The sequence below is a fragment of the Heterodontus francisci genome, chromosome 32 (genome assembly GCF_036365525.1).
Source record: "Heterodontus francisci isolate sHetFra1 chromosome 32, sHetFra1.hap1, whole genome shotgun sequence".
Taxonomy (NCBI): Eukaryota; Metazoa; Chordata; class Chondrichthyes; order Heterodontiformes; family Heterodontidae; genus Heterodontus; species Heterodontus francisci.
In genome coordinates, this window is record NC_090402.1 from 47974848 (window position 1) to 48002484 (window position 27637).

General features: G+C 47.2%; 1 protein-coding gene across 1 annotated transcript in view; it reads left to right on the plus strand.

Annotated features, from left to right (window-relative positions):
• The window catches only part of LOC137347477 (uncharacterized), an 85922-nt gene continuing 58285 nt past the window's right edge, over positions 1-27637 (plus strand). Inside the window, exons 1-4 of the mRNA XM_068011923.1 lie at positions 1-70; positions 5566-5668; positions 16785-16948; positions 27460-27637. Of these exons, the coding sequence (XP_067868024.1) occupies positions 1-70; positions 5566-5668; positions 16785-16948; positions 27460-27637 (515 nt within the window). The remainder of the gene's footprint in view (positions 71-5565; positions 5669-16784; positions 16949-27459) is intronic.

Consider the following 27637-nt stretch of genomic DNA (forward strand, 5'->3'; position numbering starts at 1 on the left):
ATGTGTGAGAAGGTCAGAAGCCCGACTGCAGGGACTAGAGCAGGAAACTTTGGCACAGATAGGCAGAAAGGTGAAATAAAAACAAGAAATGCTGGAACCACTCAGCAGGTCTGGCAGCATCTGTGAAAAGAGAAGCAGAGTTAACGTTTCGGGTCAGTGACCCTTCTTCGGAACTGACAAATATTAGAAAAGTCACAGGTTATAAGCAAGTGAGGTGGGGGTGGGACAAGAGATAACAAAGGAGGTCGAGATTGGACCAGGCCACATAGCTGACCAAAAGGTCACGGAGCAAAGGCAAACAATATGTTAATGGTGTGTTGAAAGACAAAGCATTAGTACAGACTAGGTGTTAATACACTGAATATTGAACAGCAGCAAGTGCAAACCTGAAAAAAAACAGTGGGTAAGCAAACTGAACAAACTAAGATGAAATGAAATAAATGCAAAAAAAAGGTTGTAAAAAATGTAAAAAAGAAAACCTGCAGACAAGGGTGGTGCTGTTGTCGTATGGCATACCGACCTCTACCTTGCAGAAGCTCAACGCCAACTCACATCACTTCTTCCTACCTCCCTCTGGACCATGACCCCACCACCGAACATCAAGCCACCATCCAAAGGACTGTCACTGACCTCATCTCCTCTGGAGATCTTCCCTCGACAGCTTCCAACCTCATAGTCCCACAACCCGCTTCTACCTCCTTCCCAAAATCCACAAACGGGACTGTCCTGGCAGACCCATTGTGTAAGCTTGCTCCTGCCCCACTGAACTTATTTCTTCCTATCTAGACTCTATCTTTTCTCCGCTGGTCCAGTCTCTTCCCACCTACATCCGTGACTCTTCTGACGCCCTACGTCATTTTGACAATTTCCAGTTTCATGGTCCCAACCGCCTCCTCTTCACTATGGACGTCCAATCGCTCTACACCTCCATCCCCCACCAGGATGGTTTGAGGGCTCTCCGCTTCTTCCTGGAACAGAGGCCCGACCAATCCCCATCCACCACCACCCTCCTCCACCTGGCTGAACTTGTTCTCACATTGAACAACTTCTCCTACAACTCCACGCACTTCCTTCAAGTAAAAGGTGTCGCTATGGGTACCCGCATGGGTCCTAGTTATGCCTGTCTTTTTGTGGGATATGTCGAGCATCCTTTGTTCCAGTCCTACTCAGGCCCCCTCCCCCAACTCTTTTTCCGGTACATTGATGACTGTATCGGTGCCGTTTCCTGCTCCCGCCCCGAACTGGAAAACTTTATCAACTTTGCTTCCAATTTCCACCCTTCTCTCACCTTTACATGGTCCATCTCTGACACTTCCCTTCCCTTCCTCGACTTCACTGTCTCCATCTCTGGGGATAGGTTGTCTACTAATATCCATTATAAGCCCACCGACTCCCACAGCTACCTCGACTACACTTCTTCACACCCTACCTCCTGCAAGGACTCCATTCCATTCTCCCAGTTTCTCCGTCTCCGACGCATCTGCTCTGATGATGCTACCTTCCATGACGGTGCTTCTGATATGACCTCCTTTTTCCTCAACCGAGGATTTCCCCCCACTGTGGTTGACAGGGCCCTCAACCGTGTCCGACCCATTCCCCGCACCTCTACCCTCACCCCTTCCCCTCCCTCCCAGAACCGTGACAGGGTTCCCTTTGTCCTCACTTTTCATCCCACCAGCCTCCATATCCAAAGGATCATCCTCCGCCATTTTCGCCACCTCCAGCGTGATGCCACTACCAGTCGCATCTTCCCCTCCCTTCCCCTGTCAGCATTCCGAAGGGATCGTTCCCTCCGCGACACCCTGGTCCACTCCTCCATTACCCCCACCACCTCATCCCCGTCCCATGGCACCTTCCCCTGCAATCGTAGGAGGTGTAATACCTGCCCATTTACCTCCTCTCTCCTCACTATCCCAGGCCCCAAACACTCCTTTCAGGTGAAGCAGCGATTTACTTGTACTTCTTTCAATGTAGTATACTGTATTCGCTGCTCACAGTGTGGTCTCCTCTACATTGGGGAGACCAAGCGCAGACTGGGTGACTGCTTTGCGGAACATCTCCGCTCAATCCGCAAGCAGGACCCTGAGCTTCCGGTTGCTTGCCATTTCAACACCCCCCCCCGCTCTCATGTTCACATCACTGTCCTGGGATTGCTGCAGTGTTCCAGTGAACATCAACGCAAGCTTGAGGAACAGCATCTCATCTACCGATTAGGCACACTACAGCCTGCCAGACTGAACATTGAGTTCAATAATTTCAGAGCATGACAGCCCCCCATTTTACTTTCATTTTTAGTTATTTTTTCATTTTTTTTTACATATTTTACAACCTTTTTTTTGCATTTATTTCATTTCATCTTAGTTTGTTCAGTTTGCTTACCCACTGTTTTTTTTCAGGTTTGCACTTGCTGCTGTTCAATATTCAGTGTATTAACACCTAAATCTGTACTAATGCTTTGTCTTTCAACACACCATTAACATATTGTTTGCCTTTGCTCCGTGACCTTTTGGTCAGCTATGTGGCCTGGTCCAATCTCGACCTCCTTTGTTATCTCTTGCCCCACCCCCACCTCACCTACTTATAACCTGTGACTTTTCTAATATTTGTCAGTTCCGAAGAAGGGTCACTGACCCGAAACGTTAACTCTGCTTCTCTTTTCACAGATGCTGCCAGACCTGCTGAGTGGTTCCAGCATTTCTTGTTTTTATTTCAGATTTCCAGCATCCGCAGTATTTTGCTTTTATATTAGGCAGAAAGGTGGGTGACTAAGACTGTTTCAAACACCTTTAGGGAGGTTTGTAGTTAGTAATTTTTTGGACAGAGCTGTTGGCTGTTTTTGTAGGCCAAGGGACTGCCTGAACAAAAGAATTATTTATGTCAGCAGGGATAAGGTAATTGAGTAATCGGGAGATCAAGGCAACAGAAGATAGAAATGGAAGAGATGAGATTGGATAAGGCAGGTGGAAGAGAAACTGCAGAGTGGCGTAAGTTTGGAGATAGGCTTAGGTGGGTGTTTGGAGGAGTTCAGGAACAGCTTGGGAGAAAACAGCAGAGGCAACCACATGCATCAAACAGATAAATCCGCACTTGAATCTGAAGGTGAGGTTGGATGTGTTACGACCAGGTAAGAAAGAGGTCTACGGGTCTCTTTCTGCCTTCACCTGGTCTTACTGTAACAGAGTTTTATTTTTAAACACACTGTGTTTTAGCTCCCCCTTGGGGAATTCTTGTTCACCACTTTCGAATTATAAGGCAAATAAATGAGCACACACAGGTTTTCTTATGTTTAAAGAAGCAAGATTGAAATTTATTAAAACTTAAACTTAAAAGCAATACGCACATGCAAATAGAGACAGAAAAGAGTAGAAGAAAAAATAAAGTGGAAAGGTTTGAGGCAATATCTGAAGAATTTGTTACGGTTCTTCGAGCTCACTGTAGGGTCCTTTTGTAGGTTGATCTTGCTTTTCATTGGGGCCCAGTATTCTTTTTAAACCTTGTTCACTGTCGGAGACTTTTCTCTCTTGGGGTTCATGTGTCTTCAGTGGGTTTCAGTTCTGTGAGAAAGAGACGGGAGCAGACAGGAGAGAGGAGGTCTTCTTCAGTCCAGGAGCATTCAGCTTTCTGCCAGTTCAAACACTGTCTCTACAACTTAAATCTCCCCAAGTTGGCCAGCAGGTTGGTCACATGGCTGACTGGTTTGACCAGGTCTGTTCTGTGTATTGTATGGGAGCAGGGGATAGCTACTTTGTTCCAACACTGTCTGCTAATATGCAAAAATGTCTTTCCAGCCAGGGGCCTGGCAATTCCTTGTAATTCCTTCTTCCCAGCAACAATTTGAAATTTAATGTCCATGTGGCAAAATTAATGTGCCTCATTCTTGGCAGGTGGGGGCCTACATGACAGATGGGACAGAGAAAAATGTTTGAGGAGGTGATTTAACATGGTGAAAAGGAGCTGTGGGTTGTCATTTTCCTCCAGAATAATTCTAGAGAGGGAGCTGAAGATTTTACTGAGCCATGACGGTGCTTAATATGGATCAAGCAATGAATGTCTGAATCAGTCATGGAACCGCTGATGGTTGAGTTTTCACCCCCAAAAAAACAGTATCTTGACAGTTACCATTGAATCTGCTTCCATCAACCTTCTAGGCAGTGCATTCCAGATCACAACAAATATTCTCTACCCAGTGCTGATCCTTACTGGGGGTCCTCACTCACTGGTAGCTGTATTAGCCCCTGACTGGGATTGCCCAAGTGCTGCAGTGAGGCAATACACTTATGCCATAATGGATGCAGTATGGAATGCTTAGAAAATCTGGGACATTTAAACCTAGAGCAAAGGTGGAAGAAATTGCACCAATGACTAAATGCCCCAGCAAGGGGAAACCCCAACATGCCAATGAGTAAATATTTTAATGTCCTGGTGAAGGGATGGCACAGTGAGGAGTGCACAGTTTCCAGTGAGGGAATACCTTAATGTCCTAGTGAGAGAGTGCAAATAAAAGGTTGCCTTGGCAGCCCAGTAAGGGGGTATGCTGATGCCCCAGTGAGGAAACACCCTGGTAACTTCGTGCTCTGGTGAGATGGTACCACAATGAGAGGAGTTAGATGCTCTTGTCCAGGAATGTTTCAATGTCCTGGTGAAAGATACTGTGGTGGTAGAATAGGTGAACTTCAATCCTTAGTGAGGTGAAGACCTTATCGTCAGATGGTGTCCTGGTGGCCCAGTGACTTGATGCACCTACATGCACTGATACCCTGATGAGAATCTGGTGCCCTGATTCCATAATTAGTGGAAATACCTAAGTGAAGATGTCCGGGTAAGAGGTTGACCAGGTGCTTTAATAAGAAGATGTCCTTGTGAAATGATCCCCTGTTGAAGTGATGCCCTGGTGAGAATGGACTGGTGGGGGGTTGCCCTAGCATTCCACACAAAAAAACTTGCATGTGTACAGTATCTTTCATGATCTGAGGATGTCCCAAACCCTTTACAGCCAATTAAGTACTTTTTGAAATATAGTCACTATTGTAATGCAGGAAGCCAAGCAGCCAATTTGCACACAGCAAGCTCCCACAGTCAACAAAGTGATAATGACCAGATATTTGGTGATGTTTATTGAGAGATTAATATTGGACAGGATCATGGGATAACTTCACTGTTCACCTTCCAAATAGCATCATGGGATCCTTTACATCCACCTGAGAGGGCAGATGGGCCTCAGTTTAACATTGCACCTGAAAGACAGTACAGTACTCCTTAGTACAACACTGGAATGTCAGCTTAGATTTTTGTGTTTAAATCCTGGGGTGAAACTGAACCCATAACCTTCAGAATTGAGAAGTGAAAATGCTACCAACTGAGCTGTGGTTGACAAGCAGCGAGTCAGTCCACTGCTGAGGTGTTGAGTAATGCACTGTGAAGGGGCTGTCCAAGTGCCCCAGAGAAGAGATCCCCTGATGGCGCTCATGTCTTCTGCCTCTTTACTCGGAGAGAAAGTCGCTGCCACAATGAACATGGTGAACTCTGAACTCGAACGTGCTGAGGAACGCGTCCTATGTCGCTAAGCAACGGTGCTTGTAACAGTTTTGACAGGGGCAACTCCTGGAGAATGTGTCGGGGGCTCTGGGACACGGACACGGCTGTCCCCGGGGACTGAACAGTGTGCCAGGTAAACTTATTTTATTCTGTCGGATGTATGTGCAGTAAGTTTTGTTTAATAAACCAACAGCGGTATTCACTGAACTATTTGTGTCTCTCATCAGCTGCTGCTTGCATTTTTAATTTGCTTCCCACCCCCGCTGGAGATGGGCTTTTTGTTACAAGTAAACACTGGGAACTAATATACGGTAGAAGCAACCTTCTTGTTGCACTCAAATAAAGAACTTACATTTCTAACTGTTATTTTTACGATTGACAGGAGTTCTTGTCAATTCGAAAAGGGGCACCACTAATAAACACTAACAGAAATCAAAAATTTAAAGGAAACTTGACAAATCAAATTAAAATTAGGTTCCGGCTGTTGATGAAACACTTCAGTTTCCCCCAGGCCCACCAGATGTGAAAGGAAACTTGCATTTCTATAGCACCTTTCACAAACTCAGGACGTCCCAAAGCGCTTTACAGCCAAAGAGTAGCAGCCGTTGTAATGTAGAAAATGCTGCATTTGTGCACAGCAAGCTCCCAGATAGCAGTTCCTCACAGCACTGCTACACAAGTTAAGAGCACATGGTGTGGGGGGGGGGGGGCGGGGGGGCTGGTCGGGTAACATATCAGCATGGATAAAGAATTGGTTAGCTAACAGGAAGCAGAGAGATAAGTGGGTCTTCTTTGGGTTGGCAAGCTGTAATGAGTGAAGTGGCACAGGGATTGGTGCTGGGACCTCAACTATTTACAATTTGTATCAATGACTTGGATGAAAGGACCAAACGTATGGTTGCTAAATTTAAGAAATAGGGTTAATGTTTCAGGTCTGCGACCCTTTGCAGGGTCGCTGACCTGAAATATTAACTCTGTTTCTCTCTCCACAGATGTTGCCAGACCTGCTGAGTATTTCCAGCACTTTCTGATCTATTTTAGTGATCTTGGTTGAGGAATAAATATTGGTCTTGGATATTAGAGAGAACTCCTCTGCTCTTTGTAATAGTGCCCCGAGATCTTTTACATCCTTCTGAAAGAGAAGGTCGTTTTATCTGAAAGATGGTACCTCCGCCAATGCAGCATTCTCTCACCACTGCACTGTAGTGTTAGCTTAGATTTTGTGCTCGAGCCTCATTAAAAAGGTACAGTTGTGAGTGAGCAGGAGTCCACCATCTACAAGGCACAAGTCAGGAGTGTGATGGAATACTCTCCACTTGCCTGGATGGGTGCAGCTCCAACAACACTCAAGAAGCTCGACACCATCCAGGACAAAGCAGCCCGCTTGATTGGCACCCCATCTACAAACATTCACTCCCTCCACCACCGACGCACAGTGGCAGCAGTGTGTACCGTCTACAAGATGCACTGCAGCAACGCACCAAGGCTCCTTAGACAACACTTTCCAAACCTGCGACCTCTACCAACTAGAAGGACAAGGGCAGCAAATGCATGGGAACACCACCACCTGCAAGTTCCCCTCCAAGTCACACACCATCCTGACTTGGAACTATATCGCCATTCCTTCCCTGTCGCTGGGTCAAAATCCTGGAACTCCCTTCCTAACAGCACTGTGGGTGTACCTACCCCACATGGACTGCAGCAGTTCAAGAAGGCAGCTCACCACCACCTTCTCAAGGGCCATTAGGGATGGGCAATAAATGCGGGCCTGGCAAGAGACGCCCACATCCCATGAATGAATTTTTAAAAACTTTCCTCTCCTATGTGAAGGCATTCACTCCTGGCCCGCGTGGGCTTCCACAGGTGCCCTCCAGTGACTCACACATTTGGCCACTTTGCTTAGTAGCTTGCATATCAAGTATGGGAAGTCTTTTCAGAATCTGGTACTTGACTGATTTTAACTTGTTTCTGATGCAATTAACTCTGATTAAATATATAGAAACCTGAGGTTACTGGGCAATAATAGCATCACAAATGCAAGGTCCCAATATACTCTCTGGTTATATTTAGCAAATTGTTTGAAGGGTGGCTGCAAACTGGGGAAGTGAGCTGTTGATTCTTGCTTTGACTTAGTGGTCACACTCTCATCTCTGAGACAGTAAGTTATAGATGACAAGCTGTTTTCTCTTTTGTTTTTTGGGAGGAGTTTCAGTGCAGTTTTCACCCGTTAGACTTGGAGATCTACCGTGGTTGTTGTTTTTCTGTTGGTTGGGATCTTAGTGCCTGTCCTGGGAAAGCTTCAAGCAAAAAATGGCTGCAACCAACACCGGAGCTCCAGGCCAGGGGGGTGCGTAACACCGTTAGGGTGACGGTGAAAGATAGCGAAGGAGGTGCACCCATCGACCGTGCCTTCTTCATGAACAAAATCCTGATTGAATGCTGTGGATTCCAACCTGCGGACATCTTCTTCCTGAAGGCCTTCCCTAGCAGCGGCTATTTTGATGTGACGTTCAAGATTGTGGGATGCATGCTCAAGGAGAGAGGAAACCAGGCGTTGCTGTCCATCCTCACAGCGGAACCGCTCTTTACACTGCCGTCGCAACAGAACCGGGTGGTGACAATCCACCTCTGCAACCCCCATGTCCCTGTCATGGATGTGCTCACTTTCCTCGCCTGGTACGTTGAGATGACCGGGAGCAGAACCGAGGTCAAGGACCCATTTGGGATTTGGACCAGCAAGCAGCAGGTCAAGGTGACCTTGAAGGTGAACATCAATGGAGCCAGCCTTCATCCTCCCTCCAGCTTCGCTATCAGGGGAAGTCGAGGCTTCTTGGTCTATGCGGGGCAGCCCAGAGTTTGTTGTACCTGTGGCAAAGCTGGTCATGTGGCAGCCAACTGTAGCACAGTCGTCAGCAAGAACTGCAAACAGGAAGGCCACCAGACAAAGGACTGTAATCAGAGTAAGTGCTGCAACCTGTGTGGTGGAGCAGGCCATCTCTACAAGACCTGCTCCAAGCGCTGCCTCGGTTATGCACAGGCGGCAAGGTCCAAGGAAAGGCTGGAGGAAGGAAAGGTGAACGCGCCTAGTGCTGCAAAGGAAACCAGCAATTCTGCCCCCAGTGAGGAAAATCCATCTTACACACACTATGGGTATGCAGGAGAACACCCAAGGACTGGGACTAGTAGGGGCACCTGGAGTGGTAAGCAACATCCAGCTTTAAATGGGTTTAAAGATTGTTTCCATTAAGGTGCGTAGCGTTAAATCCACTACGCGATGTGTTTCGACCTTGGGCTACCTTGCCAAGGTCAAAGCCGACCCACCATTTCTGCTGGAGTGTGGGATTCCACACCTCAGCACCTACAGGTAATGGTTGCGATGGTGGTCCCAGGGGCCATCGATCTGGTCAGGGGGAAACGATTCCCGTTCCTCCAGCCTGGGTATTCTGCTGCGGGGAAGCAACTTCACCATCTCTGAGGGTAAGGAGGTGGTGGATGGTCGCTTCCTCGTAGCAGACGTAATGTACCAAAACGCTCCACTCTGGTTAATCAATGTGTACATCCCGGCTCAAAACAGCAAGCGCCTGACCGTCCTCCAGCAGCTCCCACTGCTGCTGGCGACATCCAGGCAGGTCACTCTAGGCAGTGACTTCAACTTCATCATTGATGCAACTGGACGATCTGGCAGAGACGTCAGCAGACTGGACACCACGTCCAGACACCTGAGGGAAACAGTAAAAGATGCCAAGCTGCAAGGTATTTCAGCAACCCTGCAGACAGAGCGCAGCGGAGATATACCTGGTCAAGACCGGATGGGTCTGCACGTTCACCTGTTTGTGAACCCATCCTTTCACGGTCAGATCCACCAACGTCAAGCCTGTGTTTTTGTCTGACCACCGCCTCCTACTGGCTGACTGTCACCTACAGGATGTCCAGCAGGTTGGCAGGGGGAAATGGAAGCTGAATGTAAAACTGCTGACTCCAAAGATCATTGAAGAACTCAAAGGGGATTACAAAGGTTGGAGAACCATGAAATCCCTCTTTGAGTCTCCGGTGCGCTGGTGGGAAGCAATCAAGGCAAACGTCAAGAGGTTCTTCATCTTCAAAGGTGTTCAGAGGACAAGAGAGAGACAGAAGAAAATGTCCCAACTCCAGAAAAGCATACAGAATCGGCTCCTGCTGCAGTCAATGGGGGTTGAGGTCAAAGAGGATGTCCATGAGGTGAAGAGCCAGCAGGCCTTGGTCTTTGCCATAGAGGCCTCCAAGATCATCTTCCGGTCCAGAGTCCGCTCCATTGAATACGATGAGATGTGCTCACGTTGTTTCTTCCAAAAGGTACACATAGAGAGCTCTGTGATCAGCAGCCTGAAGGAAGAGGATGGCTTGGTAACATCATTGCAGTCTGGCATACTAAGGATTAGCAAATCCTTTTATGCTGGGCTGTACGACGTGAAGCCCACGGACAGCACGGCCTCCCAGTCCTTCCTGTCATCTATCATGGAGGTCTTAGATGATAGCATGTAGGAGAGTCTGAACAAATCGCTAACTCTGGATGGGCTGACAAAGAGACGAGTAAAACACCCGGGGAAGCGACAGCTTACCAGTCGAGTTGTATTTGTGTGGGGCTAATCAGCCCAGACCTGCTAGAAGTGTATGAGAGTTTGCTTCTGGCGGCAGCATGTCTAAATCCATGAGAAAAGGCATCATCACCTTCATCTACAAGTGGAAGGGGAAGAGGGAGGAAATCAGAAATTGGCGGCCCAGCTCACTGCTTCATGTAGACTACAAGATTCTGTCCAAAGTCATTGCCAGTCGGGTCAAGTTTGATCTGGAGTTGGTGATCCACCCTGACCCGACCTGCTCTGTACCCGGCAGGAAGATCTCCAATAGCCTCACGCTACTCAGGGATACGATCGCCTATGTACGGGACGGGAGGTGGACACCTGCCTCATCAGCTTACGAACATATGAACTGGGAGTGGGAATAGGCCACTCGGCCCTTTGAGCCTGCTCCACTATTCAATAAGTTCATGGCTGAACTGATGACTCCACATTTCCACCTACCCCCAATAACCTTCCACTCCCTTGCTTATCAAGAATCTATCTACCTCTGCCTTAAAAATATTCAAAGGCACTGCTTCCAACGTCTTTTGAGGAAGAGATTTCCAAAGACTCACGACCCTCTGAGAGAAAACATTTCTCCTCATCTCTGTCTTAAATGGGCGACCCCTTATTTTTAAACAGTGACCCCTAGTTTGAGATTCTCCCACAAGGGGAAACATCCTTTCCACATCCACCCTGTCAAGACCCCTCAGGATCTTATACATTTCAATCAAGTCACCTCTTACTCGTCTAAATTCCAGCAGATACAAATCTAGCCTGTCCAATCTTTCCTCGTAAGACAGTCCACCCATTCCAGGTATTAGTCTAGTAAACCTTCTCTGTACTGCCTCCAATGCATTTACATCCTTCCTTAAATAAGGAGACCAGTACTGTACACAGTACTCCAGATGTGGTCTCACCAATGCCCTGTATAGCTGAAGCACAACCTCCTTACTTTTGTATTCAATTCCCCTCGCGACAAACCATAACATTCTATTAGCTTTCCTAATTATGTGCTGTACCTGCATACTAACCTTTTGCAATTCATGCACTAGGACACCCAGATCCCTGTGCATCTCAGAGCTCTGCAATCTCTCACCATTTAGATAATATGCTTCTTTTTTATTCTTCCTGCCAAAGTGGACAATTTCCCACTTTCCAACATTATACTCCATTTGCCAGGTCTTTGCCCGCTCACATAACCTATCTATATCCCTTTGTAGTCCCCTTATGTCCTCTTCACCAGTTACTTTCCTATCTATCGATATCCTACCATCAACAAATTTAGCAACCATATCTTTGGTCCCTTCATCTAAGTCATTTATATAAATTGTAAAAAGTTGAGGCCCCAGCACAGATCCCTATGACACACAACTTGTTACACCTTGCCAACCAGAAAATGACCCATTTATGCCTACCCTCTGTTTCCTGTTAGCTAGCTAATCTTATATCCATGCCAATGTGTTACCCCCTACACCATGAGCTTTTATTTTCTGCAATGTCCTTTGATGTGGCCATCTGGAAATCTAAGTACAATAGAACCACCAGTTCCCCTTTATGCACAGCACATGTAACTCCCTCAAAGAACTCCAATAAATTGATTAAACATGATTTCCCTTTCACAAAACCATGTTGACTCTGCCTGATTACGTTGAATGTTTCTAAATGCCCTGCTATAACGTCTTTAATAATAGCTTCTAACATTTTCCCTAAGACAGATGTTAAGCTAACTGGCCTGTAGTTTCCTGCTTTTCGTCTCCCTCCCTTTTTGAATAAAGGAGTTACATACACTATTTTCCAATCTAACGGAACCTTCCCCGAATCTAGAGAATTTTGGAAAATTAAAACTAACGCATCAATTATCTCACTACCCACTTCTTTTAAGACCCTAGGATGAAGTCCATCAGGACCTGGAGAGGTTTTTGACAGGCTACCGCACACCTACATGATGGACGTGCTCTCCAAAATGGGGTTTGGGGAGGGAATCCACAATTGGATCAAACTGCTCTACACAAACATCAGTAGCGCAGTCTCAATAAATGGGTGGGAATCAGAAAGCTTCCCAATCAAATCTCTTAACCAACATCACTGAAACAAATTATCTAGTTATTATCTCATTGATGAGACCTCACTGTTTGCAATTTTGGCTGGCATGTTTTCTATATTACATCAGTGACTGCACTTCATACATGCACTTCAGTGGCTGCAAAGAACTTTGAAAAGCACTATATAAATGCAAGTCATTCTTTATTTTGTATTTGGGATTATCTGACTGGTGGTTAGATTGTGATTTAATTCACTTTTTTGCACTGGAGCACCCAGCTGCTAATCAGTCTGCCGTCAAGGAACTTTATATTTCAACTCTATTTTTTGTACTTATATTTAAATTAATTTTCAAGTTCAATACTTTCCACATTTTTGAAAGGGTGGGATTCAGCAGATTTTGTTGGACTGTATTCCTGCTGCCCTTTTGCTGTTTCCCCTCCAAATGTCCTGATTAACCAATTGGAAGCCATGCCCAGTCTGTGATATCAGATGTGACATTACCCTATATGAGGAATAGGAACTTTCAGCCAATCATGTTTCAGCATTTGATGAGGTATAATGGGATGTCCTTCGAATGCGGAAGGTGATTGGAGGAGCTGCTGACTGTTGTCCAAGTGGCAGTTCATGGGGCGACGATAAAAGCCAAGGCTCTGCTTCAGCCACTTGATGTCATTGGGTAAGACTGTGTCTGCATATGACTGCCTTTCTAATTGCATGCATTACCATCAAATGAGGAGTGGTCGAAGGGCTTCCCTCTTTTCCCTCTCCTTGTTTGACCACAACAGATTTAATTCTTTCTTAAAGTGGATGTATTGGCCAATTCAGTAGGTGTTTGATTATTTACTTGCTATGATCATAACAAGAACCAATTGGACAGGTTTTCTTGGGTTAACAAAGAAAGAGGTTAACTTTATTGTACCTAAACCGAACCAATAAAATAATGAACAGTGCATCAACTTTCACTCTCACACACACACGAGAGGTTTACACACACACAAATAGATTACAGAGTGGAGAAAGGTAGATTGGTTGAGTTAGAGTCCATAAAAAAGGTATACAGGCTATGAAGATTGGTGATTTGGCTGGCTTCTAGCTAAATTCAGTGGTCCTGAGGCTTTTCGTTTGAAGAGGTAGATGACTGGTTCAGTGAGTCTCTTGGAGATAGCGATGCGGTTGATTTCCTCCAATGGCTTTCAGATTGTAGCCAGAGTATGCAAAGGTGGTCATTCAACAAGCAGGATTCGAAAGCTTTCAAGCTGGAATGGAGAGAGACAGAGAGAGAGAGAGCGGGACCCCCCACTTAGGGGCTGCACATGTCAGAGTCCAGTTGCTTCTCCTCTGCTGCAGAGAAAAACACCAGCTTAAAACCACAGATGGGGAGGGGTTTGTCACGTGGTGTCATTAAAACTGAACTCAGCTGCGCAAGTTGCCAAGTTCTTAAGTTCAATGAATATATCACGTCAGTCTAGACCCTCCACCATTGCGTGAATCAGTATTTATTGAACTTATGAACTTGGCAGCTCACGCAGTTGAGTTCAATTTTAACAACACCATGTACGCCCAAATAGATGGTATTGCCATGGATCCCCTCTAGGCCCAGCTCTCTCAAACATCTTTGTTGGGTTCCATGAGAAACGAGTCTTCGAGGGAATGACACCTAACCTCCTACCTCTTGCATATTTCCGATATGTAGATGATACGTTTGCTATATTTGAATCCGCAGCTGCGTGTAACAATTTCCTTACATTTCTTACTAGGCTCCATCCTGCGCTCAAATTCACCTTTGAAATGGAGCAGTCAAATGAGCTCCCTTTCCTTGACGTACTAGTTGAGAAATCTGCTAGGGGTTCTCTACCATGGTCTACCTTCACTGGTAAATACACGTGTTGGGATTCTTACAGTTCCACACGCTATAAGATTAGGACATCAGACAGGAACTCTCAAAAGTTGAATGGGAGAGGCTGTTTACAGGTAAAGGGACGTCTGGCAAGTGGGAGGCTTTTAAAAGTGAGATAGGAAGAGTTCAGGGCCGGCATGTTCCTGTTAGATTGAAGGGCAAGGCTGGCAAGTTTAGGGAACCTTGGTTGATGAGGGATATTGAGGGTCTGGTCAGGACAAAGAAGGAGGCATATGTCAGGTATAGGCAGCTGGGATCAAGCGAGTCCCTCGAGGAGTATAGGGGATGTAGGAGTACACTTAAGAAGGAAATTAGGAGGGCGAACAGGGGCCATGAGATTTCCCTAGCAGATAAGATAAAGGAGAATCCTAAAAGATTCTATCGGTATATTAAGAGTAAAAGGGTAGCTAGGGAGAGAGTAGGTCCCCTTAAAGATCAGTGTGGTAATCTATGTGTGGAACCACGGGAAATGAGCGATGTCTTAAATGAATACTTTTTGTCTGTATTTACCATGGAGAAGGTCATGGAAGCTAGTGAGTTCAATGGAGGGAACACCGATATCCTGAAGCATATCAACATTACAAAGGAGGAGGTGTTGGAGGTTTTGAAGCGCATTAAGGTGATAAATCCCCAAGGCCTGACCAGGTGTATCCTAGGATGCTATGGGAAGCAAGGGAGGAGATTGCTGGTGCCCAGGCAGAGATTTTTGTATCATCGTTAGCCATGGGTGAGGTACCGGAAGACTGAAGGATAGCTAATGTTGTGCCTTTATTTAAGAAGGGCAGCAGGGATAAGCCAGGGAACTACAGGCCAGTGAGCCTTACATCAGTGGTGGGAAAGTTATTGGAAGGGATTCTGAGAGACAGGATTTATATGCATTTGGAAAGGCAAGGTCTGATTAGGGATAGTCAGCATGGTTTTGTGCATGGGAAATCATGTCTCACAAATTTGATTGAGTTTTTTGAGGAGGTGACTGAGAGGATTGACGAGGGCAGGGCGGTGGACGTTGTCTACACAGACTTTAGCAAGGCCTTTGACAAGGACCCACATGGTAGGCTGGTCCGGAAGGTTCGAACATATGGGATCCAGGGTGAGCTAGCAAATTGGATACAAAATTGGCTTGGTGATAGGAGGCAGAGGGTGGTAGTGGAGAGTTGTTTTTCAGATTGGAGGCCGGTGACCAGTGGTGTGCCACAGGGATCGGTGCTTGGCCCTCTGTTGTTTGTCATATATATTAATGACTTGGATGAGAATGTAGGGGGCATGATTAGTAAGTTTGCAGATGACACCAAAATTGGTGGTTTAGTGGACAGTGAAGAAGGTTGTCTAAGGTTACAACAGGATATAGATCAACTGGGAAAGTGGGCAAGGGATTGACAAATGGAATTTAACGCAGACAAGGGCATAGTGATGCATTTTGGGAAGTTAAACCAGGGCAGGACATATACAGTGAATGGCAGGGCCCTGGGGAGTGTTGTTGAGCAGAGAGACCTGGGGGTGCAAGTACATAGTTCCCTGAAAGTGGCAACACAGGTCGACAGAGTGGTGAAGAAGGCGTATGGCATGCTTGCCTTCATCGGCCGAGGCATTGAGTACAAGAGTTGGGACGTCATGTTACGGGTGATAGATATAGGACAGATGTTAGAGGTAGTTTCTTTACTCAGAGAGTAGTAGGGGCGTGGAACGCCCTGCCTGCAACAGTAGTAGACTCGCCAACTTTAAGGGCATTTAAGTGGTCATTGGATAGACATATGGATGAAAATGGAATAGTGTAGGTCAGATGGTTTCACAGGTCGGCGCAACATCGAGGGCCGAAGGGCCTGTTCTGCGCTGTAATGTTCTATGTTCTATGTTCTATGTTACAGTTGTACGTAACATTGGTTAGGCCGCATTTGGAGTACTGTGTGCAGTTCTGGTCGCCGCACTACAGGAAAGACGTGATTAAGCTAGAGAGGGTCCAGCAAAGATTCACAAGGATGTTGCCTGGTTTGGAGGGCTTGAGTTATAAAGAGAGATAGGCTAGGTCTGTTTTCCCTGGAGTGAAGGAGGCTGAGAGGGGACATGATAGAGGTATATAAAATTATGGGAAGCACCGGCAGCTGACGCCATTGCCGGGATCGGACAGCCCACCCCCTCCACGTGATCAGGGCTGGGGGTGGGGGTGGAGTGGCGGCCTGCTCCGGCTATTTAAATGAGCCGCCACGCTCGGAATTGCAGCGGCTCTTTGGTGTGCGGCCCGCATTTTTTCCGCCCGCCGCCGAATTCAGTCCTGGGTTATAGTGACTTACAAAATCCTCCTGGCACTGAACTTTCTTACATGCTGTTTAAACTTAATAGTTTTAAATTAAAGCCCATTCTTTCTAGCATGATTATTAATTCATTAATTACAACCCAGTAAAGGTCCATTGCTTTGTAATCATTGTTTCTGACACACTCTCAGGGATCCTGTATCCACCCTCAGTTCCAAAAGGAGAACAGTGTAAAATATGTGGAAATGTTCTTTATTAGCAGACAGAAACAGGAATAACCTTCCAGTCACGCAACCTGTACAGAAAAGATACAGCAATCTGATGCCAGACACACAAAAGCTCTGCCCTCACAGATCACCAGGGACCCCACCCACTTCATATATCCCCAGACGAGGGTCCAACCACCCCAGTTCTGAAAAGCGATGAGGTGAAGTAATTTGTTTAACTTCTTTCTTCAAGGAGCATGGCGGCAGTGCGAGAAATCCTCAAAGACGTGGACGAGACCTTGTGCGATCATGCACTCTGTCAGCACCCACTGTGCTGGGAAACCATGAGGCGGCTGGAGCGCAGGCTTCCTCGCAGGAAATTACAGTCTGTCCCCAAAATCCCTCCGGAAAACGAAGGTAAAGGTGTAGGTGGAGGCGGGTTAAATGAGACGATTTCCAGGCTGGGAATCCAGTGATTCATTTCTGGCACAGATTTGGTTTTTTTGCGTCAATGTTTGTTTGAACTGGATTAACGTCTGTAGAGATAATATCAGTAATACAGAGTGCTGTGGGGAAGAGGGGTTACTGAGTGACAGTGTGAGGGAGCTGGATTAGCAACAGAAGAGATACAGTATGAGGGAGATGGGGGCAGGGGGTTGTGCAAAGTGGAGGGAAGCTTGTGTGGAGGCGGGGATTGTGAGGAGTGGAGGGGGGTGTTGTGCGGGGGTTGAGGGTTGTGTGGGGTGTGTGAGGTTGTGCAGAGGCGGTGAAGGCTGTGCGAAGGCGGGGGGTTGTTGTGCGGAGGTAGGGAGGTTAAGTGGGGTGGAAGAAGGAGTTGGGCGGAGGCAGTGTGTTGTGTGGGGAGGAGGTTGGTTAGGTGGGGTCATGTGAGGTGGGGAGGGAGGAGTTGTGCGGAGGTGGGGCTGGATCCCTAAAGTTCTTGTTGCCCAGGGTCTCAAGGTTTCTCCTGTGACCCTGACACACAAATGTGATTCCTCGCTGTATAATCCATCTTTCCTGAGGGTGCTACCTCAGGCCATGGACGCCTGCTGCTTTGGCCAAGGAAGCCTCGATCTCTCTGCATCTGTCCTGCTGGTGTTTTAGTGGGTTTTGGGTAGCTTGCGGTAACGTTCCACTATGACCACATCAGTCAGCAGGAGCCTGAGGTGTTGCCTAGAGTCCGAGCAGCAGAGGGCACTGCCGAACACTGGCCCAAGAGGATGACTCCAAATTAATTTAGGAAAGAAAAATAAAGCTACCTTCTTGCCAGTGGCCACGTGACCGACTATGCCCTGAGGCCTGGTGCATTGAAACTCTGTGCACTTTTCAGCAGGACTTCCCCAGCGGAGACCAGGGATTTCTCCTCTCCCCAAGAACAGCAGCAGCTTGCCTTTATATAGTGCCTTTAATGTAGTAAATCCCCACAAGATATTAATCAGACAACAATTGACAGGGACTCACAAAAGGAGATGTCAGGACCGGTGACCAAATGATAATGATTCTCAAGGCCAAATGATCAACCAATGTAAATGTGATGAGTGGGTGGATTTGGGATTGGGATCAGATTTTCTGCACTCTATACAGTCCAAATAAGAGGCCAATATGTGGGACTGGTGTTTGCACCCCTTTTTTAAACAGACAGAAGACTGGTGGGGGGTGCAGAGGTTTTGGAGCTGTTATCCATTACTGTAGCCTCTGAACCTGATCCAATCCAATAGCTTTCTGGCAGTGATCTGTGAGTCGCAGTCAGAAGCTGAAGCTCTCCCTGTACTACTGGGACACTGCCTCATTGCCTCAGCTAACTGTGCAGGCCATATATCGAACCACTGCTGTCTAACCTGCTGCAGCCCTACAAACCCCTGGAGATCTCTGAGCTCCTCCAATTCTGGTTTCTTGCACATTCCCGATTTTAATCTCTTCACGATTGGTAACCGTGCATTCAGCTGTCTGATTTCGCCCAAAACCTCTCTTCCCCTCCACTTCTCTCTCCTCCATTAAGATGTTCCTTAAAACGGACTTCTTTGACCAGTGTTTTGGACACCTGTCCAAGTAGAATTTTATCTAGCCAGCAAAGGTGGGAGTGGAGGTGTGGGGTGGGGGGTGGAGGGGGGCGGATGGCCGTAAAATCGGGGTGGTCCTGCTCACCAGGAAACCACATGTCGTGACATCAGCAGCGGGAAAACTCCGAGGCGGTGTTGCCACCACAACGCGGTGGGACTCGTGAATTGGTGAACAGCTAGTTAGAATGCATTTGCATTGAACTGAAGGCAATTTTATGGGGGGTTTCCACTTTTGTCAATGTGCACGGGGATCAAGTGCCTTCAAATCCTTGACTTGTTTATAGATGGCGACACCAAGGTGAGGCCTCAGTGTCACTGTGGGAGGGCAGCCATGGTAAACAGTGGATAGGAGAAGAGGGGGCAAAAAGGCCATTGTTGGCCTGTGGTGCTGGGCTCTCTGCAAGGGTGAGTGCAGAGGAGCATTAGCGCGCCTTCAGAGGAGAGTAGTAACAGGAAGGTCCCAGAGCATGATCAAGATCATCTCTCCAAGGACAGCACATGGAGGGGCAGAGACAAGCTGGCATGGGTCTCATATGCCCAGTCTTTGTGGACCCCCGTGCTGCACAACAGAGGGGCAGAGGGAGGGAGGACCAGGAGCCAGCTGGGCATGCTGGTGATGCTCAAATAGGGGAGCGGGCTGCTGCTAGCCTTGCAAAGAAGGACCTATCCGTGCCAGAGTGTGTACTGGACTCGCCTCAACTGCCTGCAAATGTCCAAGCGGCAGTGTCAGCGAAGACTACGGTTCTCCAAGGAGGCCTTGACCAACTTACACGTCATGCTGCAGGGACAGCTACAATGTATGAGTTTCGGTGGATACCCAGTGCCCGTGGCTGAGTAGAACACCATGACACTCAACTTCTATGCGTCTGGCTCTTTCCAGGGTTCCACTGGGGACATGTGTGGGGTCTCCCAGGCAATAGCCCCCCGCTGCATCAAGGAGGTGACCAATGCCCTGTTCAAGAGGGCCGGCAATTATGTGCATTACTGGACCAACCATGGCAGTCAGCCGGAAAGGGCCATCGGCTTCAGGGCGATCGCTGGGTTTCCCCTAGGTGTAAGGTGTTATCAACTGCTACTCCCATGGAGCAGCCAGCCGCCTTCATCAACATTCATCCATTCAATAAATGTCAGCTGATCTGCGGTGACCGAAAGTGTTTCCTGCAGGTGAGTGCCCGCTTCCCGGGAAGCAGCCACGACACCTACATACTTCGACAGTCCCAGGTGTCACAGCTTTTCAAGCCCCCCCACTCTCTATCAGGGTTGGATTCTCAGGGACAAAGACATTGATGACATGGCTACTGACCCCTGTTAGGAATCCCCGCATTGAAGCAGAGGAGAGATACAACACTTGCCAGGAGTCTATCCCAGCAACCATTGAGTAGGACATTGGGCTGCTGAAGATGAGGTTCCGGTGCCTCGATCAATCTGGTGGAGTCCTGCAGTATGACCCCATGAGCGTATCACGTATGGTGGTGGTCTGCTGTGTTCTGCACAATCTAGCAGTGCAGAGGGGGAAGGCCTTGTATGAAGAGGATCGTATGTATGAGAGTATGATTGTATGAGAGATCGCCAGTCCTCATCCGATGAGGAGGATGTGGAGGAGGCTACTGAGCAGGCAGCACTGGATATTAATTTCCTAGCACCAGAGGCCGCTGAGAGACGCACAAGGGAGGCAAAAGATAAACCCACTTCCTGCCACCATGATAGCCTCTCAAAGTGAACTCAATCTCACTGTATTCCACCTGTTGCCCCCTTCCTACCTCACCACCACCTTCTTAAGGGCAATTAGGGATGGGCAATAAATGCTGGCCTAGCCAGCGATGCCCACATCCCCTGAACGAATAAAGAGAAACCTCAGTACACAGTGCCCAGTTTCACCATGCGCTCTGGCACATCTGAGATACTTACCAAAGGGGGCCTGTGTCTACATGGCAGCCCATTGAGGGAGCAAGGGTAAAGGTTATATCTCACAAGGCAGCATTGAGAACGTGAGCCATTTACAGCAATGAATCTGACCTCTATTTATTCGCACAATTGGAACAAGGCCAAGTGTGTCTAGGTGCTCTTCTTTATATGCTTTTGCATTTTCTAAGCAGTACGACCCCTGTGCTGGCAGCTGAGGTGGAGGCAGGCTGCTGAACGGGCTGTCTGTTGGCCTGGGATGATTTTGGCGGATGTCCTCTGGGTGCCTGAGACCTGGAAGGCCCCAGCTGCCTGAGGGATTCCTGGACAGGTGCAGGAGCCTCCTCAGTCATCACAGTTACTGGAGCTAGGGTCACTGGTGGAGGAATTGAGGAGCCATTGTCCACACGTGGGAGTGCCCTGAGGGGAGCCCCCAGATGTGGAGGTCAGACTCTCCTCCCTTTCAAGGCGCAATGGAACCTCCCTGCTAACCAGAGAACAACGAGAATCTAGAGAAGACTCCAGACTCCATCTCTCGCCTGGCTACTACAGCGTTGATCCCATGGCTAAGGTGATGGTGTGCTGGTCTGCGCACATCTATAGGATCTGGCTGTCCGGGAGGGTAGCCAGCCTCTCGATGGAGGAAGCCATGCACTCACACACCTGAGACTTGGCTGCACTCATGGCATGGATGGACTCCTCCATCATTGGCTCATGACTGCACATGGCCTCTGACAGCGAGCTCTGCCAGATGTTCCCTTTCCTCTGTCTTCAACTGCAGCATACCCTTTGCTGTCATCATCAGCCTGGGGCTCAACATGGGCCTGGCCATCCACAGTCCTCTGACTGTCAGTGGCCTTGTCTGTCACAGTCTCTGTCAGCTGCTCAGGTGCGTGTGTGGTTCTCCCACCAGCTTGTGACCTTGAATCTAATTCCGAGTGCATACCCACCGAGTTGAAAGTATCTGCGCTGGTGGAGGGTGCAGGGGAATAATGTGACGGTGCATCATCTGACTGCTGCTTCTCCTCCTCAGAGGTCGATGGCAGCCCCCTGTCCTAGCAGCTGCGCTTGCCTCTAAAGTGCCATGACCTGCATGAGAGAACACAAACATTTGTGAGTTAGGTTGTTCTGAATTTCTCATGCCAACCATATGTGATGTGGATCTCCAGAAGTGTGGTGGAGAACACATGAACATAATGTCTCCTCACTCTCTTGTGCTGATACTCCATTCTCACTGTCCGCGAATTCATGACAGGCCTGGGCCCCCGCTAGCTCCAGAGCCCCCTAGTCTGCCATCATTGGAGGATGTATGTTAGGGATCCCACTGCCAGTCCTCAATGTCTCCCAGGTTTACTGGCCTGTTTCTTCTGCAAGCAGTTAAACTTTGCTCATAGAGCAACAGATCAAGTGGCAGCCCCTCGTTCCCTTAATGGGGTCTCCTAAATGGTTCTTCCCCACATCTGCTCTCAGGGGATGCAATGAATGTGGGCTCTGAAAGAAGGTGGCCTGTCGCTGAGATGCAGCCTGCATCTGTTTAACCCCCTTGCCACCACCTTTGTGGTCACTCCCTCCCGCTTAGCCACATGCAAGCCCCAAAGAGGAGATAGATACGGAGGACTCACTTTGAGGTCGTTGACACTCTTGCGGCACTGGACCCAGTTCCGGGGGTGATCCCATGGCTGCTGACCTCCTCTATGATCTCCATCTAGGCTTGCCTGGTCAGGTGGGAGGATCTCCATCCATCCCTTGGGAAGAGGACCTCACGCCTTTCCCTTGTAGCCTGGAGGAGAAACTACAGGGAGCTATCACTAAACTATGGGGCCACCCAGTGTCTTGCCTCAGAGATAATCCCAACTGGCTCCCAGTCTGTCTGTTGGGTTCTCAGTCCTGGTGCAGGGGTGCATGGGGAGTCCAGCAGTAATGGCAGTAGTGGATGGTGGGGCCAACAGTAATGGCAGCAGCAGAGGAGTTCAGCAGCACTCCAGAGTCACTGCATCTGAGAAAGGCAGCAGTACAAGCAAGGTTGTCAGCTGATGCCGCCATTAACGCCTCGTAGCCCGCCTCCGTCCTGCAATTAGATGGGCCCTGAGCCTCGGTTATGGTAATTGGCTGATTGCCTGATTGCCTCATGATTGTGGTCAACTGGCTGCACATATGACATACAGTGACGGCACCCACTTGTGGTGCCACTTCTGGGAACTGCACCAGGCTGACACAGGGCGGCGCAGTGGTTAGCACCGCAGCCTCACAGCTCCAGCGACCCGGGTTCAATTCCGGGTACTGCCTGCGTGGAGTTTGCAAGTTCTCCCTGTGTCTGCGTGGGTTTCCTCCGGGTGCTCCGGTTTCCTCCCACATGCCAAAGACTTGCAGGTTGATAGGTAAATTGGCCATTAGAAATTGCCCCTAGTATAGGTAGGTGGTAGGGGAATATAGGGACAGGTGGGGATGTGGTAGGAATATGGAATTAGTGTAGGATTAGTATAAATGGGTGGTTGATGGTCGGCACAGACTCGGTGGGCTGAAGGGCCTGTTTCAGTGCTGTATCTCTAAACTAAACTAAACTGACAAAATTCAGGCCAGTATCTCTTTAAATGTCTCAGTCTCAAATTTTGTCTGATTCCTGTGAAGTGCCTCAGGATGCTACTATGTTATTATGGACTGGTGGGAAATGGTGTGGGTGACTTCTACTTTTCACTGATAGTGTTTTAAAAATAGTGCTTTAGTCCCAAAGTGTTTTTAAGGGTCAAATAAATAGACAAATGACAGGTTTTCTCATAAGTTAGAAAAAGAAAGATTAATATTTATTTAAGACAATAACCAAAAAATGTTCATGACCTCACCCACTCAGACATTCATGTACACACAGACACACACACACACACGCACACCCACATACACACACATGCACACAAAAAGATAGAGAATAGAGTCATAGAATGCAGTTAGAGTCCAATTGTGGTAAAAGAGTTCGTTATTTTAAGAAAACCTTTTGAAGCTTTTTGGGAGCAAATCTTTCAATGGTGCAGGCATGAATGTTTGTTGTCTGGAAAAGGATGAAGTGTTGCAGGCTCCTTGTGTTTAAGTCTCAATTTGAAGTTGATGGTGGAAATCTTTGGTTCATTTTCACAGATGGGGAGCTTCAAAGTCACTTTGCAATTTCCCTGCCGCAGTATTTAAAAGATGTTATCAGGAGAGCTCCTGCTTAGTTGGAACCGTCTCACAGCTGTTCTGGCCGAAAATGACCTTTTCTGGCTGTTCTGCCTCTCTCTCTCTTTCTCTCTCTCAAGAGAGATACCTTTTAAGGTAGAAACTTGTCAGGTTGTGGTGTCAGTCAGGTGACTAAGGACTCTCCCCTGGAGTAATTCATACAATGTTCCTGGATATGAGAACCTCCTGCCCCTTACCTTAAATCTATGCCCCCTGGTCATTGATAGCTCCCCTCATAATTTTGTATACCTGTATCAGGTCTCTCCTCAGCCTTCTCTGCTCTAAGGAAAACAACCCTAGCCTATCCAGTTTCTCTTCATAGCTGAAATGCTCCAGCCCAGGCAACATCCTGATGAATCTCCTCTGCACCCTCTCCAGTGCAATCACATCCTTCCTATAGTGTGGCGACCAGCACTGTACACAATACTCCAGCTGTGACCTAAAGATTGATGAAGACAAATGTAGGTCCCTTACAGTCAGAAACAAGGGAATTTATTATGGGGAACAAAGAAATGGCTGACCAACTAAATGCATACTTTGGTTCTGTCTTCACAAAGGAGGACACAAGTATCATACCAGAAATGTTGGGGAACACAGGGTTTAGTGAGAGAGAGGAACTGAAGGAAATCAGTATTAGTAGAGAAATGGCATTGGGGAAATTGCTGGGATTGAAGACCGATAAATCCCCAGAACCTGATAGTCTACATCCCAGAGTACTTAAGGAAGTGGCCCTAGAAATAGTGGATGCATTGGTGGTTATTTTCCTAGATTCTATAGACTCTGGAACAGTTCCTACAGATTGGAGAGTAGCTAATGTAACCCCACTATTTAAAAATGGAGGTAGAGAGAAAGCAGGGAATTATAGACCAGTCAGCCTGACGTCAGTAGTGGGAAAAATTCTAGAGTCCATTATCAAAGATTTTATAGCAGAGCACTTGGAATTGGTAGAATCGTATAGTCAGCATGGATTTACGAAAGGGAAATCATGCTTGACAAATCTACTAGAATTCTTCGAGGATGTAACTAGTAGTGTTGATGAGGGACAGCCAGTGGGTGTGGGTTTATTTGGCTTTCGACATAAGAGATTAGCGTGTAACATTAAAGCGCTTGGGATTGGGGGTAGTGTATTGCGATGGATAGAAAATTGGTTGGCAGACAGGAAACAAAGAGTAGGAATAAACGGGTCTTTTTCCGAATGGCAGGCAGTGACTAGTGAGGTACTGCAGGGATCGGTGCTGGTACCCCAGCTATTCACAATATACATTAATGATTTAGATGAGGGAACTAAATGTAATATCTCCAAATTTGCAGATGACACAAAACTGGGTGGGAGGGTGAGTTGTAAGGAGGATGCAGAGGGGCTTCAGGGTGATTTGGACAAGTTGAATGAGTGGGCAAATGCATGGCAGATGCAGTATAATGTGGATAAATGTGAGGTTATCCACTTTGGTAGCAAAAACAGGAAGGCAGATTATTATCTGAACAGCTATAAACTGAGAGAGGGGAATATGGAACGAGACCTGGGTTTTCTCGTACACAAGTCACTGAAGGTAAGTATGCAGGTGCAACAGGAGGTAAAAAAGGCAAATGGTATGTTGGCCTTCATAGCAAGAGGATTTGAGTACAGGAGCAGGGATGTCTTGCTGCAATTATACAGGGCCTTGGTGAGGCCACACCTGGAATATTGTGTGCAGTTTTGGTCTCCTTATCTGAAGAAGGATGTTCTTGCTATAGAGGGAGTGCAGCGAAGGTTTACCAGACTGATTCCTAGGATGATGGGACTGACGTATGAGGAGAGATTGAGTCAGTTAGGATTATATTCGCTGGAGTTCAGAAGAGTGAGGGGGGATCTCACTGAAACCTATAAAATTCTAACAGGCCTTGACAGGATAGATGCAGGAAGGATGTTTCCGATGGTGGGGGAGTCCAGAACCAGGGATCATAGTCTAAGGATACAGGGTAAACCTTTCAGGACTGAGATGAGGAGAAATTTCTTCACCCAGAGAGTAGTGAGCCTGTGGAATTTGCTACCACAGAAAGCAGTTGAGGCCAAAACCTTGTATGTTTTCAAGAAGGAGTTAGATCTCGCTCTTGGGCGAAAGGGATCAAAGGATATTGGGGGGAAAGCGGGAACAGGTTACTGAGTTGGATGATCAGCCATGATCATAATGAATGGCGGAGCAGGCTCGAAGGGCCAAATGGCCTACTCCTGCTCCTATTTTCTATGTTTCTATGATTCTAACTAACGTTTTATACAGCTCCATCATAACCTCCCTGCTCTTACACTCTATGCCTCAGCTAATAAAGGCAAGTATCCCATATACCTTCCTAACCACCTTATCTATCTGTGCTGCTGCCTTCGGTGATCTATGGACAAGTACCCCAAGGTCCCTCTGACCCTCTGTACTTCCTAGTGTCCTACCACCCATTGTATATTCCCTTGCCTTTTTAGTCCTCCCAAAATGCATCACACTTCTCAGAATTATCATAATCATAAGGCAAAGAAATGAAGCACAAACAAGCCTTCTTAGGTTTAAAGAAGATAATTGAAATTTATTAAAACTTAAACTCTAATTCGGTTAACGCCTATGGATACACACCGCACCCCACGCTAGAATGCATACGCGATAGATACATGCAAATAGAGACAGAAAAGAGCAGACGAAAAAATAAAGTAGTGAGGTTTGAGGCAATATCAGAAGAGCTTCTTGTTACTGCGCTTCGAGCTCACTGTAGTCCTTTTGGTAGGTAGTTCTTGCTTGTAGGTAATTCTTGCTTTTCATCGGGGCCCAGTATTCTTCTTAAACCTTGTTCTCTGTAGGAGACTTTTCTGTCTTGAGTTTCATATGTCTTCAGTGGATCTTCAGTCCCATGAGAAAGAGTTAAGAGCAGGCAGAAGAGAGATGTTCTCAGTCCAGGAGCAAAAAGCTTTCTGAGTTCAAATTCCCTGTGGCAGTGCAAATTCAAAAAGCACCAACAACCAGTTAGTCATGTGACTAAACTGGCCTGACCAGGTCTGTTTGTGTATTCAGCCATTTTAGCAGTTAACCTGGAATGCTAGTCTCTCACCTTTAATGTCTGGTAATCAAAAGTCCATTGTGGATTAAATTGGAGCAGGGAGTGGCCCCTTTGTCCGTTCCAGGTACTGTCTGTTACTATGCAAATGTCTTTCCAGTCAAGGGTCTGGTGTTTTTTTTTAAAACAAGTTCTTTCTTTACTCCAGTAACAGTTTAAAAATCAATGTTCATGTGGTGAAATTAAGGTGTCTCACTCTTGGCAGGTGGGGGCCTGCATGACAATATACATTGTGACCCGTGGAGAAGTGAGACTAGAACAAACAGTGCACTCCTCCTGGCTCGGTCATAACACTGTATTAATAGAGTAGATTGGAAGAAACTGTTCCCACTGGCAGAGGGTCGATATCCAGAGGACACAGGTTTAAGGGAATTAGCAAATAACTAGACGAAACATGAGATTTTTCTTTACACACAGTGAGTTGCTATAATCCGGACCTGCCTGAAAGGGGGGTGGAAGCAGATCCAAAAGTAACTTTCAAAACCAACTTGGATAAATTCTTCAATAAGAAAAGTTGCCGGGCTGGGAGGACAAAACAAGGGAGTGGGAAGAATTGGAGAATCCTTCCAAAGCACTGGCACAGGCACAATGGGCCAAATGGACTCCTGTTGTGAAGCATGATCAAAGGAAATTGGAGCATTGACTGAACCCTGTGCTAGAAATTGTTTACCTTTCATTTTGCAGGTGAGTTACCAGCACTGAGTATACTGGAGCTTCCCCAGTGGAGTGCAGACCAGAGTGTTTGCGTATCGAATCTACATGTAACATCAGAAAAAACAGCTACCAGCTCACGGACATATGGACAAGCCCATCCTGGTAGCACATACACAATCAGTATGATGGGGTGCAGCTTGGGAAACAG